This window comes from Corythoichthys intestinalis, chromosome 3 (genome assembly GCF_030265065.1).
Source record: "Corythoichthys intestinalis isolate RoL2023-P3 chromosome 3, ASM3026506v1, whole genome shotgun sequence".
NCBI classification, from domain to species: Eukaryota; Metazoa; Chordata; class Actinopteri; order Syngnathiformes; family Syngnathidae; genus Corythoichthys; species Corythoichthys intestinalis.
The window spans coordinates 61359602-61378784 of record NC_080397.1 but is presented as its reverse complement, the minus strand read 5'-3'; the positions used below and the strand labels follow the sequence as shown (position 1 = coordinate 61378784).

Below are 19183 nucleotides of genomic sequence, written 5' to 3'. Positions count from 1 at the left end.
GAGGCCAAACGTTTTCTGTACCTCTTCACAAGCGTTTCACACACTGTTGCAGGTATTTTTGGCCCATTCCTCCATGCAGATCTCCTCTAGAGCAGTGATGTTTTGGGGCTGTCGTTGGGCAACACGGACGTTTAACTCCCTCCACAGATTTTCTATGGGGTTGTGATCTGGAGACTGCCTAGGCCACTCCAAGACCTTGAAATGCTTCTTATGAAGCCACTTCTTTGTTGCCCTGGCTTTGTGTTTGGGATCATTGTCATGCCGAAAGACCCAGCCACGTTTCATCTTCAATGCCCCTGCTGATTGATTTTCACTCAAAATCTCTTGATACATGGCCCCATTCATTGTTTCCTTTACGCAGATCAGTCGTCCTGGTCCCTTTGCAGAAAAAAAGCCCCAAAGCATGATGTTTCCACCCCCATGCTTCACAGGTGGTATGGTGTTCTTTGGATGCTGTCAAGTTCAAACTACAATCCTTAGGTAGACATTTATAATATTACCAGAAATAAGGACAGAAGGCAGTCAGTTTTTGTTTTCTTGTGCAAGGAGAGCAGGAGGGACTAGACAGTGAAATGCTAGATTACACTATACAGTCACCAAAGTTGCTCTAAACTAAACCCTCCTGCACCCTTTCTTTTTACTTAGGGGTTGGCCCTAGCAACAGATGGGTGTCTCCCTATAATGGAAGGGGAAGCAAGCTGGAGACACCCCTTGGACTTGTTCGTATGTGTGTGCTGGCTATGTGTGTGCATTTAGGTTAACGTACATGTGTGCTAATACATTTCATGATGCAATGGCGTCTAAGTAAAAATGGCACGTCAACCTTGATTTCTTAAATGTACCAGACAGTCTAATTTGCGAATGTCTGCGGCTTGTCCTGGAAGATAACCTGTGGAACTCAGACCGGCCTAAACCGGTCTAAAAGGCAAGCCAGTTTTCATCATGCGTTAGACATCTCTGGCGTAATCAAACACTTTAAAATTACTTCAAACATTTCCTATTCTAGCAAGCATTAATAATTAACTATGATTATATTGATTTAATGAACTAAGAACAAATGATTATATTGTTTATATGAGCACAAGCAATTATTTAATAAACTTTCGATAATTATCTCAACAGATGCAATTCAGTATTCTTTCTCCTCCAAACATGTGAACCTGTGTTTCTGCCAAAAAGTTCCATTTTGGGTTCATCTGACCTTAACACATTCTCCCAGTCCTTTTCTGGATCATCCAAATGCTCTCTAGCGAACCGCAGACGGGCCTGGACATGTACTTTCTTAAGCAGGGGGACACGTCTGGCAGTGCAGGATTTGAGTCCCTGGCGGCGCGTTGTGTTACTGATAGTAGCCTTTGTTACTGTGGTCCCAGCTCTCTGTAGGTCATTCACTAGGTCCCCCCGTGTGGTTATGGGATTTTTTTTTCTCACCGTTCTTGTTATCATTTTGACTCCACGGGGTGAGATCTTGCATGGAGCCCCAGATGGAGAAAGATTATCAATGGTCTTGTATGTCTTCCATATTCTAATAATTGCTACCACAGTTCATTTCTTTACACCAAGCGTTTTACCTATTGCAGATTCAGTCATCCCAGCCTGATGCAGGTCTACAATTTGGTCTCTGGTGTCATTCTACAGCTCTTTGGTCTTGGCCATAGTGGAGTTTGGAGTGTGACTGACTGACAGTTTTATATCGATAATTAGTTAAAACACGTGCCATTAATACAGGTAACGAGTGGAGCCTCGTTAGAAGAAGTTAGACCTCTTTGACAGCCAGAAATCTTGCTTGTTTGTAGGTGACCAAATACTTATTTTCCACTCTAATTTGGAAATAAATTCTTTAAAAATCAAACAATGTGATTTTCTGTTTTTTTTTTTCCAACATTCTGTCTCTCATGGTTGAGGTTTACCCATGTTAACAATTACAGGCCTCTCTAATCTTTTCAAGTAGGAGAACTTGCACAATTGGTGGCTGACTAAATACTTATTTGCCCCACTGTACATTGGCCCAGCTTTCACTCGCTGATGTGGGGTCATGGTTTTTTTTTTGGTTAATTCATTAGTTCTAATTCAAATAATGCCTAACTTTTTCTGTATTGTAGGGCTGCAGCTATCGATTATTTTAGTAGTTGATTACCGTATTGGCTCGAATATAAGACAGTGTTTTTTGCATTGAAATAAGACTGAAAAAGAGGGGGTCGTCTTATATTCGCGGTCTAGACGTTATACCCATTCACGACGCTAGATGGCGCCAGATATCATTGAAGCGATGTTCTGTCATGACAGATCTCTGCTACTCTCGAGTTTAAGCAGTTTGCATTATTTTATTGCAATGTTTTTCCTTATTCAGATTTGTTTCGAGACCACATTTACAGTTAGACTTCACTTTGATGGTTAATGCAGTTATTGCAATTTTCTTGTTTTATCACAATAGATTGGTTTATTTACATCTCAAAAACCAGAAGCCATTCATTTACGAATATGATTGAACTTTAGTTTACATATTTAAATGTTCAGATATTAAGATTTGAATGAGGCTTTTCTCTCAAATATATTATCATTTGTTTCAGATGTTCTGTAATTATTTTCTGTATAAACATTAATTTGGTGTTCAAAAAGTCTTTTTTCAAACTTCAGTCTTGAGAAAGAGGGGGTCCTCTTATAATCAGGGACGTCTTATATTCGGGCCAATACGGTAATCTATAAACTAGTTCGAATTAGTCCTGCAACGATTCATTGATTAACTCGATTAATTCGATTGGAAAAAAGTAGGGCTGTCAAAATTATCGCGTTAACACGCGGTAATTAATTTTTTAATTAATCACGTTAAAATATTTGACGCAATTAACGCACATGTCCCGCTCAGAAAGTATTTTGCCTTTTGGTAAGTTTTACAGCAAGGCTTTTTATGCTGTCCAACAGCGAACTCTTGTGGTCGCTTTGCGACATGGTTTATTTTCTTGCCAGTTCATTATGGCTGCACGACGTCTCGGGCTGATAATGTTGTGCTTATATGATCCTTGGACAAGATTTGTCCGTAAGTATGGTTGTTGTAAAGAATGTACATATTGTGTTAGTAAGCGAAATGGTATATTTTTTGTATGAGACGCTTTTTGATTATGTTTAGTGAACCTGTATAGCGTGCTAAGCTAACGTTGTTGCTAATGCAATGCTTGTGTACTTTTTGTAGTTTTACGACGGTCTAAAGAGGACAATGGTTTGAGGCCATTTTATTAATAAATCAGACGAAAAAGGAAGAAGTCTAATTATTAAGGCATCGTTCACTAGCTGTCTAGCTTTGGAAAAAGTTGACGCTTCGGAGTGAGGACAGCATACAGATTTAAATGACAGTAGAGTGAAATGCCCACTACAGTCTTTATGTACCGTATGTTGAATGTATATATCCATCTTGTGTCTTATCTTTCCATTCCAACAATTTATTTTACAGAATATATATATAATTTACAGAAAAATATGGCATATTTTATAGATGGTTTGAATTGCGATTAATTGCGATTAATTACGATTAATTAATTTTTAAGCTGTAATTAACTCAATTAAAAATTTTAATCGTTTGACAGCCCTAGAAAAAACATTTTTGCTGGTTCGAGAACTTGCACAATTGGTGGTTGACTAAATACTTATTTGCCCCACTGTACATTGGCCCAGCTTTCACTCGCTGATGTGGGGTCGTGGGGTTAGCCACACTAAATCACACAGTTGCTAACCGTCATATGCTATTGTTTAGCCACAACTGGACTCATTACCCCAGTTGGCGTCATATTTTCTGGATCAAAGCACCGTTGCGCCTCGTTCCGACCCCGAATCTTTGACCGAAACAGCGTTCCAGCCCACTTTCACCCCTGCGTAAGACAAGCACGTTGTAACACGGGGACTACCGTAATTTCCCGAATATAAGGCGCACCCGTGTATAATGCGCACCCCAAATTTACTTGTAAAATTTTGGGAAAATTATTGTACCCGTTTATAACGCGCGCCCTAATTTTAGCACCAATAAATAGAAGAATACAAGAAAACAGAGCTCGTGTACAGATACAGAAATGTCATTTTACTGACTGGTGAAACACAGCACAAGCATAGCACATTGGTAGTTCAAAACATTACCGTAAACTGACAATATTTACGGTAAAAATATGATTTGACAACTTCTCCAACTTACCAGAATCTAGGAGAAAACAAAACGGATGTGACTTTTCTTTTAAAGGCTGCTGTATAACTTGCTCGTTTCCTCATGATGAATAAATGTTTCTTCCATGGATTGATACGGTAAAACTACTGAACTATTGTTATTTGGGTTTGAGTTTCCCGAGGGACCGATATAGTTGACGGACACTGGAAGTGTGTGTCCTTACATTTGTTATGCTCCGAATTGTGGAGCTGCAATAAACGTCGACTCAAATGAGTTCAAGAAACTAAATTCTGTGCTTTATGAAAAGTGAAAAAAGCAGAATTTAACACAGACGAAATCATTCGGCCGATTAGTGTGAAGTATTACCGAAACAAAATGATGACGTCACGTACCGTAATGGTCGGCAACGGGTCGCCGCATTTCTTCAACACAACGTGGCCGTGTCAATGAAAAAAAAATCGGTTTACATATATATATGTAATACACATATATTTCTGTCTCCATCCATGTGCCCGTTTATAATGCGCACCATGAGTTTACAAGTTGATTTTGGGGAAAAAAAGTGCGCGGTATATTCGGGAAATTACGGTACTTGTACTTTGTGGTTATCGATGGTTTTGTTTTTCCAAGCCTTTATCAACAAGTCCACGCCCTAAAAATTGAGTTTTTGTTTCCCTTCCAAGCAAAATGTTAGAAAGTATGATCATAATTAACATATCTTTAAAGTAACACCTCTCTTGGTATTTTTGATACAGTTCTTTGTATTGAATTTCATAGATTGTTGCTTGTCACAGTTATCTTTTTGAATAGTATATTGACTTTGACTGTATAGCAAATGTTATCATTTGAAACATGGAACATTGTAAAGTTGCAACAAAAACTGATCGTGTCTAGCGCTTTCCTGCGTGGCGATAATTTCTATACCTTGCGTGTTAACAGGACATACCTTTGTAAGTAGCTGGTTTTCCTGTATCCTGTTGTGAAAGAATTGTTGCCGGTGCTTTTGGCATGCTGAGCGATGTAATCATCGATGTGAGCGTGAATCAGCTGTCGTGCTCAAAGATTGAGACAACGTCTCCCTGGGTGCTGTTTTATTTTTGGATCAGAATGTTGTCAGTGTTGATGGGCCTCTGGCAACAATACTGATGTCTTCCAACTCTCTTGGTCATCTAAATGAGTTGAAGACACTATTAAATAATGTTTGTATGTATTTTGTGTGACTGTTTTTATGTTAGGACAGCAGCCAGGTGTTGTTGGTAGGATTCTGTGTAGAGAAGCTGGCAGGGTGAACGTAAATAAATGATAAAATCCCTGTGGGGGTTTCTGACATATAAATATGTGCTGCTGCGAAAGGCATCATTGCTGCAACTTGACCTACTGTAATATGCAATAGTTTTAAAAATGGAAATGTTTTCTTTAGGGTAATGGGATTGACAAGTCAATACTGTTATTATGGGTAATTTGCGCTCCCTTTTGGATTTGCCTTCTGCAAATAGAAGCAACAATTTAATCCTTAACATGAAAGAAAAAAAGCAAGATGTTAAAAATACCCCAAATTATTGCAATAAATTGAATTTTTGTTTTTCATTTCAATACACGATTTTTTGGTTAATTCATTCATTCTAATTTTAATTAGGGCTGTCAAAATGATCGCGTTAACGGGCGGTAATTAATTTTTTAAATTAATCACGTTAAATTGTTTGACGCAATTAACGCACATGCCCCGCTCAAACAGATTAAAATGACAGCAGAGTGTAATGTCCGCTTGTTACTTGTTTTTTGGTGTTTGGCGCCCTCTGCTGGCGTTTGGGTCCAACTGATTTTATGGGTTAGTACCATGAGTGAGCATAGTGTAATTATTGACATCAACAATGGCTACTAGTTTATTTTTTGATTGAAAATTTTACAAATTTTAATAAAACGAAAACATTAAGAGGGTTTTTAATATAGAATTTCTATAACTTGTAATAACATTTATCTTTTAAGAACTACAAGTCTTTCTATCCATGGATCGGTTTAAGAGAATGTTAATAATGTTAATGCCATCTTGTTGATTTATTGTTATAATAAACAAATACAGTACTTATGTACCGTATGTTGAATGTATATATCCGTCTTGTGTCTTATCTTTCCATTCCAACAATAATTTACAGAAAAATATGGGATGTTTTATCAATGGTTTGAATTGAGATTAATTATGATTAATTAATTTTTAAGCTGTAATTAACTCGATTAAAAATTTTTAATCGTTTGACAGCCCTAATTTTAATCATTCCTAACTGTTGCTGTATGCTAGGTCTACAGCTATCGTTTATTTAAGTACTCGATTAATCAATAACTACTTTGTTCAAATTAGTGCTGCAACGATTAATCGATTAACTCGAGTAATTCGATTAGAAAAAAGATTACAATTTTTGCAGGTTCGAGTATTCGTTCAATTAAAGTGTCGTTGTAATGGTTTGTTTTGAAAGTGTTTGCATTTAGTTTTATTGATTTGGGTGGATACACTGCTCTCTAGTGGCGACAGTGAATATGATATAACTCATTTCACATGGCTGAATCCAGCTGCTCCCTGTTTAGACCAACATAAGCTAAGGTTTTGTTTGAGCTAATGTTTTTTTTTTTTTTTTGTATCTGTGATTTAGTTTATAGGTATATTTGCTGTTTTTTTTTTGGTGGGAATATGTGTTTGAACAATTTGTTAAGAGCACTGTGTAAAAAAAAAAAAAGTATATATATATATATATATATATATATATGTATGAGGCTGTCAAACGATTAAAATTTTTAACCGAGTTAATTACAGCTTAAAAGTTAATTAATCATAATTAATCGCAATTCAAACCATCTCTAAAATATGCCATATTTTTCTGTAAATTATTGTTGGAATGGAAAGATAAGGCAAGACGGATATACACATTCAACATACGGTACATAAGTACTGTATTAGTTTATTATAACAATAAATCAGCAAGCTGGCATTAACATTATTAACATTCTCTTAATGCGATCCATGGATAGAAAGACTTGTAGTTCTCAAAAGATAAATGTTAGTACAAGTTATAGAAATTTTATATTAAAACCCTTCTTAATGTTTTCGTTTTATTAAAATTTGTAAAAATTTTCAATCAAAAAATAAACTAATAGCTCGCCATTGTTGATGTCAACAATGAAAGCTATAAAATCTGTTGGACCCAAGCGCCAGCAATGGGCGCCAAACACCAAAAAACAAGTAACAAGCGGACATTACACTCTGCTGTCATTTTAATCTGTTTGAGCGGGGCATGTGCGTTAATTGCGTCAAATATTTTAACGTGATTAATTTAAAAAATTAATTACCGCCCGTTAACGCGATCAATTTGACAGCCCTAATATATAGTATTTAAGTTAGGGAACTTTTGCTTTTTAAGTTAGCCAATTGTTCTTTTGTTGTCCTTAGATTCTCATTTATTTGTTTTTTATACCGTTGGAGGCTCAGCTCAGGTGTTTTAATTTTTCTATGTTCCTTATCTGATTACTCGATTATTCGAACAAACTAGTTCATCGATTAATCGACGACTAAAATAATCGATAGCTGCAGCCCTAGTTCGAATAGTTGAGTAATCTGATTAGGCACATAAAAAATAAAAATACCTGAGCTTAGCCTCAAATGGTATAAAAAATAATTAAGACGATCTTAGTACAACAAAAGAACACTTGGCTAACTTGCATAGCAAAAGTCTGCTAGCTCAAATGCTATAAAATGCTAAAGTTTTTTAACAATGCTCTTAACAAATCATTCAAACTCATATTCCCACAAGAAAACGGCTAAATATACCTTTAAATTAAGTTATGAATGCATTCAAAAAACATATTAGCTCAAACAAAAACTTACCTTATGTTGGATTTAACAGCGAGCAGCTGGATTAGGCCATGTTAAATAAATTATGTCATAATTACTGTTGCCACTAGAGGGGAGTGTATCCACCCAGTCAATAAAAATAAATGCAAACACTCGATTAATCGTCCCAGCACTACAGTATTCCTGTTTGCTCCTGACTCAAGATATTATAAGGACAATAAAAAATAAACTTCAGTGTGTTTTTATCAATATGTACTCATGTATTAGAAGCACTGATGCCCATCCTGTAGATGAGAGTCTAATCCCCAAGCTTTATGAACATATTTACACCTTTGGACATCAGCCAACTGTACACAATAGCTGACTGTGACTATTATCAACAACAGTGCACAGGAGACTTCTCTCTGGAATTCACACTGATGCTATTAGTGAATGTGTTAAAGTGAGTCATTAAGATTTAAAGGCAGATGGATTTAATATTGTATGAAGCAATTAGATTTACAAACCACCATTTAACCATTGAAGTGCACCTCTCAAAAAAATAAAGGGAACACTAACCTAACATGTTGCAGATCTGAATGGATAAAATATTTTTATTGAATACCCTAATTTTCGCACTATAAGGCGCACCTGACTATAAGCCACAGCCCACCAAATTTGGCACGAAAACGGCATTTGTTCATAGATAAGCCGCAATGGACTATAAGCCACAGCTGTCCTCACTGTATCATGGGATATTTACACCAAAAGATATTAATCGGTACAACTTTATTTTCATACGATACATATTTTCAGACTGTCATAAGACCAAATGAACCATCATTAAACTTTGAACCAATTACTGCAAAGCTTTATTGCTTCTAGAAGCTTCATTTGGCCATCACTGCTCCCTTGGGGGAGACAGTCAACCTCTGCTGCCACCTGCTGTTGACTGTTGTCATCCAACATGCCTCTTAGTATGCATTGCAGTGCTACAGATGTAAATAACGATCAAAAATCATGTTCTGTGCTAAATATTTCTTCAGTTACCTTTCCAATTGTTTCATCAATTGCTAGTTATGGTATTTGCTAACACGTTATTTGACAGTGGTGCCACAAGACTGTCATTACACAATCATAATTATGACATGTCGGCAAATGATCTCACTTTTGAATGGCTGCAAAAGATCCAAGACGGACAAAAATTGAGTTAGTGACATAATTTGCCAAATGGCACTTAATGATATAAGCATTCAGTAATGTCCATGATAGTGTCATGTCATAATTTTGATGATCTTATGACAGTCTTATGACACCGCTGTCAAATAAGGTGTTACCTAAAAAAAAAAAAAAAATCAACAAATAAGCCGCACTGGACTATAAGCCACAGGTATCAAAATGAAGGAAAAAAATAGCGGCTTATAGTCTGAAAATTACGGTACTTTGTTCTTTCCATAGTTGAATGTGATGTCAACAAAGTCACAAAAATTAGCTATGAAATTCAAATGTATCAACTAGAGCTGAAACGAATACTCGAGCAACTCGAGTAACTCGAGTTTAAAAACTGATCCCAGTAATTTTATTCACCTCGAGGAATCGTTTCTTTTTGACAGCTCTAAGCATCACGTTTTGCCCGGACTACTTTTAATGCGGGACAACGCGCTGACGTCACGTGTGTAGAGGAAAAAGCAAAAAAAAAAAAAAAAAAATTACTGCAGCCGACAGCCGCTAAAAACTACGCCGACGTTGCTAAAAACTACGCCCGCATCATGCTATTGTGTTAGCAGGTAGTGTCCGATGCGTCTCATAGATATCGCATGCATTTAGGACTGGATGCGAAATGACAGACTCAGCCGCGTCTGGGCAGCGTTAGTAAACAGCCGCCATCTTTAAGCAGTAGACTTCTCAGCGCTAATAAATATAACGTTACTGTCACTCGCTCACGTAACGTTAGCCCTTCGTAGGGCTAGGTTTCTATTGATTATGACCACTGTCGATGCGTGGCTAACGTGTCTTACATACAGTTTTTATTTAATCTGTAAAAACACAGCGCTATAGAGTGATGAGGGTGTAAAATTAAAACATAATAAAGCTAACTGTCAGTTTTAGCTCAGTAGTCATTGCTAAATAAAACACCAAGTAGCACTGGTCCCTAATGTGCTCCAATACAGCAGGTATCATACATTTATTTTGAACACTGCAAAAACTCAAAATCCTATCAGTACTTACAGTTTAGACGAACTTAAAACTTAACTAGAACTTAAAAATAGCTTGACACAAATGGAAATTCAATTGAAACCCGTGGGAAAGACACGTAGCTTTCAAGTGATGTGTGTTAGCAAGCGTAATTACATTTTTAGGTAAGAAATATGTTTTTTTTTGTTTTTTTTTATAAGATCCAGAAGTTTTTTGAGTGAAAGAAGTGAATTTTTTTTCTAGTCACATCTAAGATGCAATTGGCTGTTGTTAACAATGTACATCGAAAATAAAGACATTGAATGACTGAAAATGGTTCAATATTGGATTAAATGTCTTTTTATCTCATGTATATGTATAATTGCTCTTTACCTAAAAAAATGTTTTATCCGATTACTCGATTAATCGATAGAATTTTCAGTCGATTACTCGATTACTAAAATATTCGATAGCTGCAGCCCTAGTATCAACCCATGGAGGTCTGGATTTGGAGTTATACTCTGGGCATGCTCTTGATGAGACTGCAGATTTTCTCCTGAGGGATCTTCTCCCAGATCTGGACCAGGGCATCACTGAGCTCCTAGGCAGTCTAAGGAGCAACCTTGCAGCCTGTAGGAGATTCCAGGAGACACATAGTTACTCCAGGAGAGCTGGACAGGGCCATAGAAGTTCCTTAAACCATCAGCAGGATCTGTATCCGCTCCTTTGTTCAAGGATGAACCGGATGAGCACTGCCATAGCCCAACAAAAAGACCTCCAGCAGGCCACTAGTGTGAATATTTCTGACCAAACAATCGAAACGGGCTCCATGAAGATGGCCTGAGGGTCCGATGTCCTGTAGTGAGCACCGTAAAGCTCGATTAGCATTTGCCATAGACCACCAGAATTTGCTACTACGCCATTGGCTCTATAATCTTCACCGATAAAAGCAGGTTCAACCTGAGCACATGCGACAGCCGTGAAAGTGTCCGGAGATGCCGTGGAGAACGTTATGCTGCCTGCAACATCTTTCAGCATGACCGGTGTGGTGGTGGGTCACTGATGGTCCGTCAAGGTATATCCCCGGAAGGACATACAGATCTCTACAGGTTAGATAATTGCACCCTGACTGCTATTAGATATCAGGAGGAAATCCTTGGACCCATTGTCATAAACTACGCTTGTGCAGTGGGGCCTGGGTTCCTCCCAGTCCACAACAATGCCCAACCTCATCTGCCTGGAGTTTGAGAGCAGCTCCTGAAGGAAGAATGAATTGATAACATTGACTGGCACCCACGTTCGCCTCACCTAAACCCAATAGAGCACCTCTGGGACTATATGTTTAGGTCCATCTGGCAGAGCTTGATTGCGGCTCAGATTGTCCAGGAGCTCAGTGATGCCCTGGTCCAGATCTGGGAGGAGATTTTCTTAGGACGCCCTCCGTCGTCTCATTAGGAGGCGTTGTCGGGAGGTCATACAGGGACCGCCTTGAGTTGATACATTTGATAACACCATACTATGAGCGTATATTAAAATACTATACTCGAAATGCCTGTAGCTTGGGTACCGGTAGCTGTTCCACTATTCTCTGACTCCATCACATTAACTTGTAGCGTTAGTGAACCAGTTGACAGCAACATGCTTCTGTTTGATTTTCTGATAACCATGTGACTTCATACATACAGTGGGGCAAATACGTATTTAGTCAACCACCAATTGTGCAAGTTCTCCTACTTGAAAAGATTAGAGAGGCCTGTAATTGTCAACATGGGTAAACCTCAACCATTAGAGAGAGAATGTGGGGGAAAAACAGAAAATCACATTATTTGATTTTTAAAGAATTTATTTCCAAATTAGAGTGGAAAATAAGTATTTAGTCACCTACAAACAAGCAAGATTTCTGGCTGTCAAAGAGGTCTAACTTCTTATAACGAGGTCTAACGAGGCTCCACTCGTTACCTGTATTAATGGCACCCTCCTTTAACTCATTATCAGTGTAAAAGACACATGTCCACAACCTCAGTCAGTCACACTCCAAACTTCACTATGGCCAAGACCAAAGAGCTGTCGAAGGACACCAGAGACAAAATTGTAGACCTGCACCAGGCTGAGAAGACTGAATCTGCAATAGGTAAAACGCTTGGTGTAAAGAAATCAACTGTAGGAGCAATTATTAGAAAATTGAAGACATACAAGACCACTGATAATCTCCCTCGATCTGGGGCGCCATGCAAGATCTCACCCTGTGGCGTCAAAAATGATAACAAGAACGGTTAGCAAACATCCCAGAACCACACGGGGGGACCCAGTGAATGACCTACAGAGAGCTGGGACAACAGTAACAAAGGCTACTATCAGTAACACAATGCGCCGCCAGGGACTCAAATCCAGCACTGCCAGAATATTACACATCCGGGCCCATTTGCGGTTCGCTAGAGAGCATTTGGATGATCCAGAAGAGGACTGGGAGAATGTGTTATGGTCAGATGAAACCAAAATAGAACTTTTTGGTAGAAGGTTCTCGTGTTTAGAGGAGAAAGAATACTGAATTGCATCCGAAGAACACCATACCCACTGTGAAGCATGGGGGTAGAAACATCATGCTTTGGGGCTGTTTTTCTGCAAAGGGACCAGGACGACTCATCTGTGTAAAGGAAAGAATGAACGGGGCCATGTATCGAGAGATTTTGATTGAAAATTTCCTCCTGTCAGCAAGGGCATTGAAGATGAGACGCGGCTGGGTCTTTCAGCAGGACAATGATCTGAAACACACAGCATTTCAAGGTCCTGGAGTGGCCTAGCCAGTCTCCAGATCTCAACCTCATAGAAAATCTGTGGAGGGAGTTGAAAGTCTGTGTTGCCTAATGACAGCCCCAAAACATCACTGCTCTAGAGGAGATCTGCATGGAGGAATGGGCCAAAATACCAGCAACAGTGTGCGAAAAGCTTGTGAAGAGTTACAGAAAACGTTGGGCCTCCGTTATAGCCAACAAAGGGTAGATAACCAAGTATTGAGATGAACTTTTGGTATTGACCAAATACTTATTCTCCACAATGATTTTCAAAACAAAAATTATTTAAAAATCAAACAATGTGATTTTCTGGGTTTTTTTGTTTTTGTTTTTGTCACATTCTGCCTCTCATGGTTGAGGTTTACCCACGTTCACAATTACAGGCCTCTCATAATATTTTCAAGTGGGAGAACCTGCCCAATTAGTGGTTGACTAAACACTTATTTGCCCCACTGTAAGCACACTGGCTGTACTTTCTTAAAGGGGAATGAGCATAGCTGAACAACACATAGTCAAAGTGGGCTGAAAAGACGAATTTACCGACACGGTAAATATTTATTGGTCATCATGAAGCATCTCGGTAAGTGTAAATTTTCGATAAACCGCCCGGTTCTACCGTGGATCTAATGAATCTATCCCCTCTGTTGTTGTTACTCAGCTGACTGTAGAGTATATCCGAGCTTTGTGCCGAGCATTATACCAAATTCCCAAACAAACACTCCACTTGCACGAAAATAAAGATATTTTAAACACTGAAGCGTAGCTGGGCCATTTATTCAAATAGAACTGTTAATGTTGGACTCCAAACAAGCACCATTTGAAAGTTGGTTCACTTCGCAGTTCAGTAGAAATCATTATGCAACAAAAGTGTACAGCTAGCTAGCAATAACACAAGCAAGAGGATCTTCAGTCACGTGGAGATGCGCGCATCCATTACCGGCCACGGGGCATCTCTGGCTCAGTGTGATTATGCTTCGTTGGCCTGCAGTTGGGATGAGTGGACTAGTGGAGGAGAATAGGAGCGGGCAGAATCGCAGCAGATATTCATTGGGGAGCTTAGCAGTAGCACCGCATGCATTATTCTACATTAGCCATTGCACGTGTTTTATTCACGCAGCTACTTCGTGAATCGTCCAAATCCAAATGTCAAAATATGCATAATGTGGTGTAGAGACACATTAGAGAGAAAGAAAACAAGTGACATTTACTGGAAAACAGCCTCATTAATGTACAACGTTTCTTGTAAAGTAGTGGTTGAGCTCAGCCACGCCATTCTGTGGGCTTAAAAGGTTCAGGACTATCAGAATGTCTGCACTGAGCTCACACAATTTTTCCAGTAAAGTGAAATTGATTGCTATCATTTAGGGCTGCAACGATTAATAACTCGTGTAATTCGATTAGGAAAAAAGCTTTGAAATTTTAGGGCTTTCAAAAATATCACGTTAACGGGCGGTAATTAATTTTTTTAATTAATCCCGTTAAAATATTTGACGCAATTAACGCACGTGCCCCGCTCAAACAGATTAAAATGACAGTACAGTATAATGTCTGCTTGTTACTTGTTTTTTGGTGTTTGGCGCCCTCTGCTGGCGCTTGGGTCCAACTGATTTTATGGATTAGTACCATGAGGGAGCATTGTGTAATTATTGACATCAACAATGGCGAGCTACTAGTTTATTTTTTGATTGAAAATTTTACAAATTTTAATAAAACAAAACATTAAGAGGGGTTTTAATATAAAGTTTCTATAACTTGTACTAACATTTATCTTTTAAGAGCTACATGTCTTTCTATCCATGGATCGCTTTAAGAGAATGTTAATAATGTTAATGCCATCTTGTTGATTTATTGTTATAATAAACAAATACAGTACTTATGTACTATATATTGAATGTACAGTGCCTTGCAAAAGTATTCGGCCCCCTTGAATCTTGCAACCTTTCGCCACATTTCAGGCTTCAAACATAAAGATATGAAATTTAATTTTTTTTGTCAAGAATCAACAACAAGTGGGATACAATCGTGAAGTGGAACAACATTTATTGGATAATTTCAACTTTTTTAACAAATAAAAACTGAAAAGTGGGGCGTGCAATATTATTCGGCCCCTTTACTTTCAGTGGAGCAAACTCACTCCAGAAGTTCAGTGAGGATCTCTGAATGATCCAATGTTGTCCTAAATGACCGATGATGATAAATAGAATCCACCTGTGTGTAATCAAGTCTCCGTATAAATGCACCTGCTCTGTGATAGTCTCAGGGTTCTGTTTAAAGTGCAGAGAGCATTATGAAAACCAAGGAACACACCAGGCAGGTCCGAGATACTGTTGTGGAGAAGTTTAAAGCCGGATTTGGATACGAAAAGATTTCCCAAGCTTTAAACATCTCAAGGAGCACTGTGCAAGCCATCATATTGAAATGGGAGGAGCATCAGACCACTGCAAATCTACCAAGACCCGGCCGTCCTTCCAAACTTTCTTCTCAAACAAGGAGAAAACTGATCAGAGATGCAGCCAAGAGGCCTATGATCACTCTGGATGAACTGCAGAGATCTACAGCTGAGGTGGGAGAGTCTGTCCATAGGACAACAATCAGTCGTACACTGCACAAATCTGGCCTTTATGGAAGAGTGGCAAGAAGAAAGCCATTTCTCAAAGATATCCATAAAAAGTCTCGTTTAAAGTTTGCCACAAGCCACCTGGGAGACACAACAAACATGTGGAAGAAGGTGCTCTGGTCAGATGAAACCAAAATGGAACTATTTGGCCACAATGCAAAACGATATGTTTGGCGTAAAAGCAACACAGCTCATCACCCTGAACACACCATCCCCACTGTCAAACATGGTGGTGGCAGCATCATGGTTTGGGCCTGCTTTTCTTCAGCAGGGACAGGGAAGATGGTTAAAATTGACGGGAAGATGGATGCAGCCAAATACAGGAACATTCTGGAAGAAAACCTGTTGGTATCTGCACAAGACCTGAGCCTGGGACAGAGATTTATCTTCCAACAGGACAATGATCCAAAACATAAAGCCAAATCTACAATGGAATGGTTAAAAAATAAACGTATCCAGGTGTTAGAATGGCCAAGTCAAAGTCCAGACCTGAATCCAATGGAGAATCTGTGGAAAGAGCTGAAGACTGCTGTTCACAAACACTCTCCATCCAACCTCACTGAGCTCGAGCTGTTTTGCAAGGAAGAATGGGCAAGAATGTCAGTCTCTCGATGTGCAAAACTGATAGAAACATACCCCAAGCGACTTGCAGCTGTAATTGGAGCAAAAGGGGGCGCTACAAAGTATTAACGCAAGGGGGCCAAATAATATTGCACGCCCCACTTTTCAGTTTCTTATTTGTTAAAAAAGTTTAAATTATCGAATAAATTTTGTTCCACTTCACGATTGTGTCCCACTTGTTGTTGATTCTTGACAAAAAATTAAAATTTTATATCTTTATGTTTGAAGCCTGAAATGTGGCGAAAGGTTGCAAGGTTCAAGGGGGCCGAATACTTTTGCAAGGCACTGTATATATCTGTCTTGTGTCTTATCTGTCCATTCCAACAATAATTTACAGAAAAATATGGCATATTGTATAGATGGTTTGAATTGCGATTAATTACGATTAATTAATTTTTAAGCTGTAATTAACTCGATTAAAAAATGTTATCGTTTGACAGCCCTACTTTGAATCAAATTTTGCTGCGAGTATTCGTTTCATTATCGTGGTGTTGTCATGGTTTGTTTTGAAAGTGTTTGCATTTAGTTTTATTGGTTTGCGTGGATACACTACCCTCTAGAGGGAACAGTGAATAATATATATATCATTTAGCATGGCTGAATCCAGCTGAAGACCAATATAAGCTAATGTTTTTGGTTTTTTTTGTTTTTGCATTTGTAATTTAGTTTATAGGTATATTTAGCTGTTTATTGTCGTGTTGGAATTTCACCATTTAGCCAGATTGCCGGAATTAGTGCTCCAACGATTAATCGAATAACTCGAGTATTCGATTAGAAAAAAAATACTTGAATTAAATTTTGTTGCTTCGAGTAGTCGTTTAATTAAAGTGGTGTTGTAATGGTTTATTGTTAAAGTCTTTGCATTTCGTATAATTGATTTGGGGTGGATACACTGCCCTCTGGTCTGCCTCTTTTCACATGGCTGAATCCAACTGCTCCCTGTTAAGACCAATGCCAGCTAAGCTTTTAAAAGAGCTATTGTTTTTTAATGCATTCATAATTTAGTTTATTGGCATATTTAGCCGTTTTTGTGGGAATATGTGTCTGAAGCATTTGTTAAGAGCATTGTGAAAAAACTTTAGCATTTTATAGCATTTAAGCTAGCGGACTTTTTTTATGTAAGTTAGCCAATTGTTATTTTGTTGTACATAGATCCTCATTTAAAAAGAAAAAAAAAAAAAAAATATATATATATATATATATATATATATATATATATACCGTTTGAGGCTCAGCTGAGGTATTTTCATTTTTCATGTTCCTTATTCGATTACTCGATTATTCGAACTAACTAGTCCATTGATTAATCGACTACTAAAATATTCGATTGCTTTACGCCTAGCCGGAATGACGCCAGCCGAACCGCGCTACCGCAATTCCAACGACCTGGGCCGCGGCGCAACTCCAACAACCTGGCCAAAAGGCCAAACTCCGTTTGTTCAGCTTTGTTTTAACCCCTTGTACTGACCTCATTTTAGAAGCTGGAAGAAGGCTTCAAAATTTGAGAAAGTTGAGAATTTATTCCAAGTTGATGGGAATCAAACAGTAAGACAAAAACAGCAAAGGGTTAGTTTAAAGTTAAGCTCAGCTATTTATCTTTAAATGAAAGTGCAATTCTGCATAGTTTAAAGAAACACAAATTTTATATTGTATTCGCATTTCTTTGCAACCCTTTGTTTTACGTCTTCTAAAACCTATTCTGCAATGCAGTCAATGTTCCTAATTATTCTCTTTGATAGATTAATCGACTACTAAAATAATCGATAGTTGCAGCCCTACTATCATTTGGAAAATTCTACTGTAACTTATCCCTTTTTAGAATAATGCTTGTTTATCATAATTATCTTATGCCATGATGTCCTTAGGTGACCTCCCAGAGGATGCAGGGTGTGTTGCTGCTGGTTTTTGCCAAGTACTACCATCTGCCCTTCCTGCGGGGAGTCCAGACGGAGACCACCCGCACTGGCCTTGGGGGTTACTGGGTGAGACAACCACTGACACAATTATTTCTTCCGCACTCTGATATGAAACCATCACACTGTAAAAGAGACAGACATCCATGGTGCTTAAAGAGAGCTAATCTGTTGCAGCGATAACATTTTTTAGCTCCTGATAGTCATTTTGCTACCCGGCTGTGCGGTTTTGGCTGATACTGTACCTATAACACAAAAAAAAAAAAATACACAAAATATTGGAGACTGGCTAGGCCACTCCAGAACCGTGATATGCTTTTTACGCAGCCACTCCATGGTCAGCTTGGCTGTGTGCTTCGGATCATTGTCATGTGGGAAGATCCAGCCATGACTCATCTTCAAGTCTCTGATTAAGGAAAGGAAGTTGTGGCTCAAAATCTGACAATAAATCTCCCCATTCATCCTCTGCTTTATACAGTACAGTCGTCCTGTCCCCTTTGCCAAACAGCAGCCCCAAAGCATGAGGTTTCTACCCCCGTACACTTCACAGTGGGGATGGTGTTCTTGGGATTGTACTCATCCTTCTTTTTCTTCTTTTTTGCACCAAAAAGATCTACTTTGCTCATATCTGACCACATGACTTTCTCCCATGACCCCTCTGCATCATTCAGATGGTCCCTGGCAAACTTCTGACAGGCCTTCACATGTACTGGCTTGAACGGAGGAACCTTCTGAGCAATGCATGATTTTAAACCATTGCACTGTAGTCTTATTATTGTATTATTATTAGTAGGAGTAGTAGTATTGTAAATATTGCTGATTCTCAGGGGTATAGATACCTATGACCCCCAGTAAATTACAAATAAATTATTGAACATTCATACAATGTGAGTTCCGGATTATTTTTTATTATTATTATGTCTCGATGAGTGGAAATGCATCTATGATTGAAATTTCAGACCTCTACCTATTTTCTAAGAGGGTTAACTTGCAAAATTACAAGGAGTGCAAATACTTCTGCTTCTCACTGTATGTTTTTTAATGCCGCGAGCTACCCACACTAGCGTGCGATAGACGTAATGAGCACCCCTGCTA

General features: G+C 38.4%; 1 protein-coding gene across 1 annotated transcript in view; it reads left to right on the top strand.

The window, feature by feature from the left end:
- Positions 1-19183, top strand: part of inpp5jb (inositol polyphosphate-5-phosphatase Jb) — a 72888-nt gene that overhangs the window by 34625 nt on the left and 19080 nt on the right. Inside the window, exon 5 of the mRNA XM_057831490.1 lies at positions 18041-18157. Within this exon, the coding sequence (XP_057687473.1) occupies positions 18041-18157 (117 nt within the window). The remainder of the gene's footprint in view (positions 1-18040; positions 18158-19183) is intronic.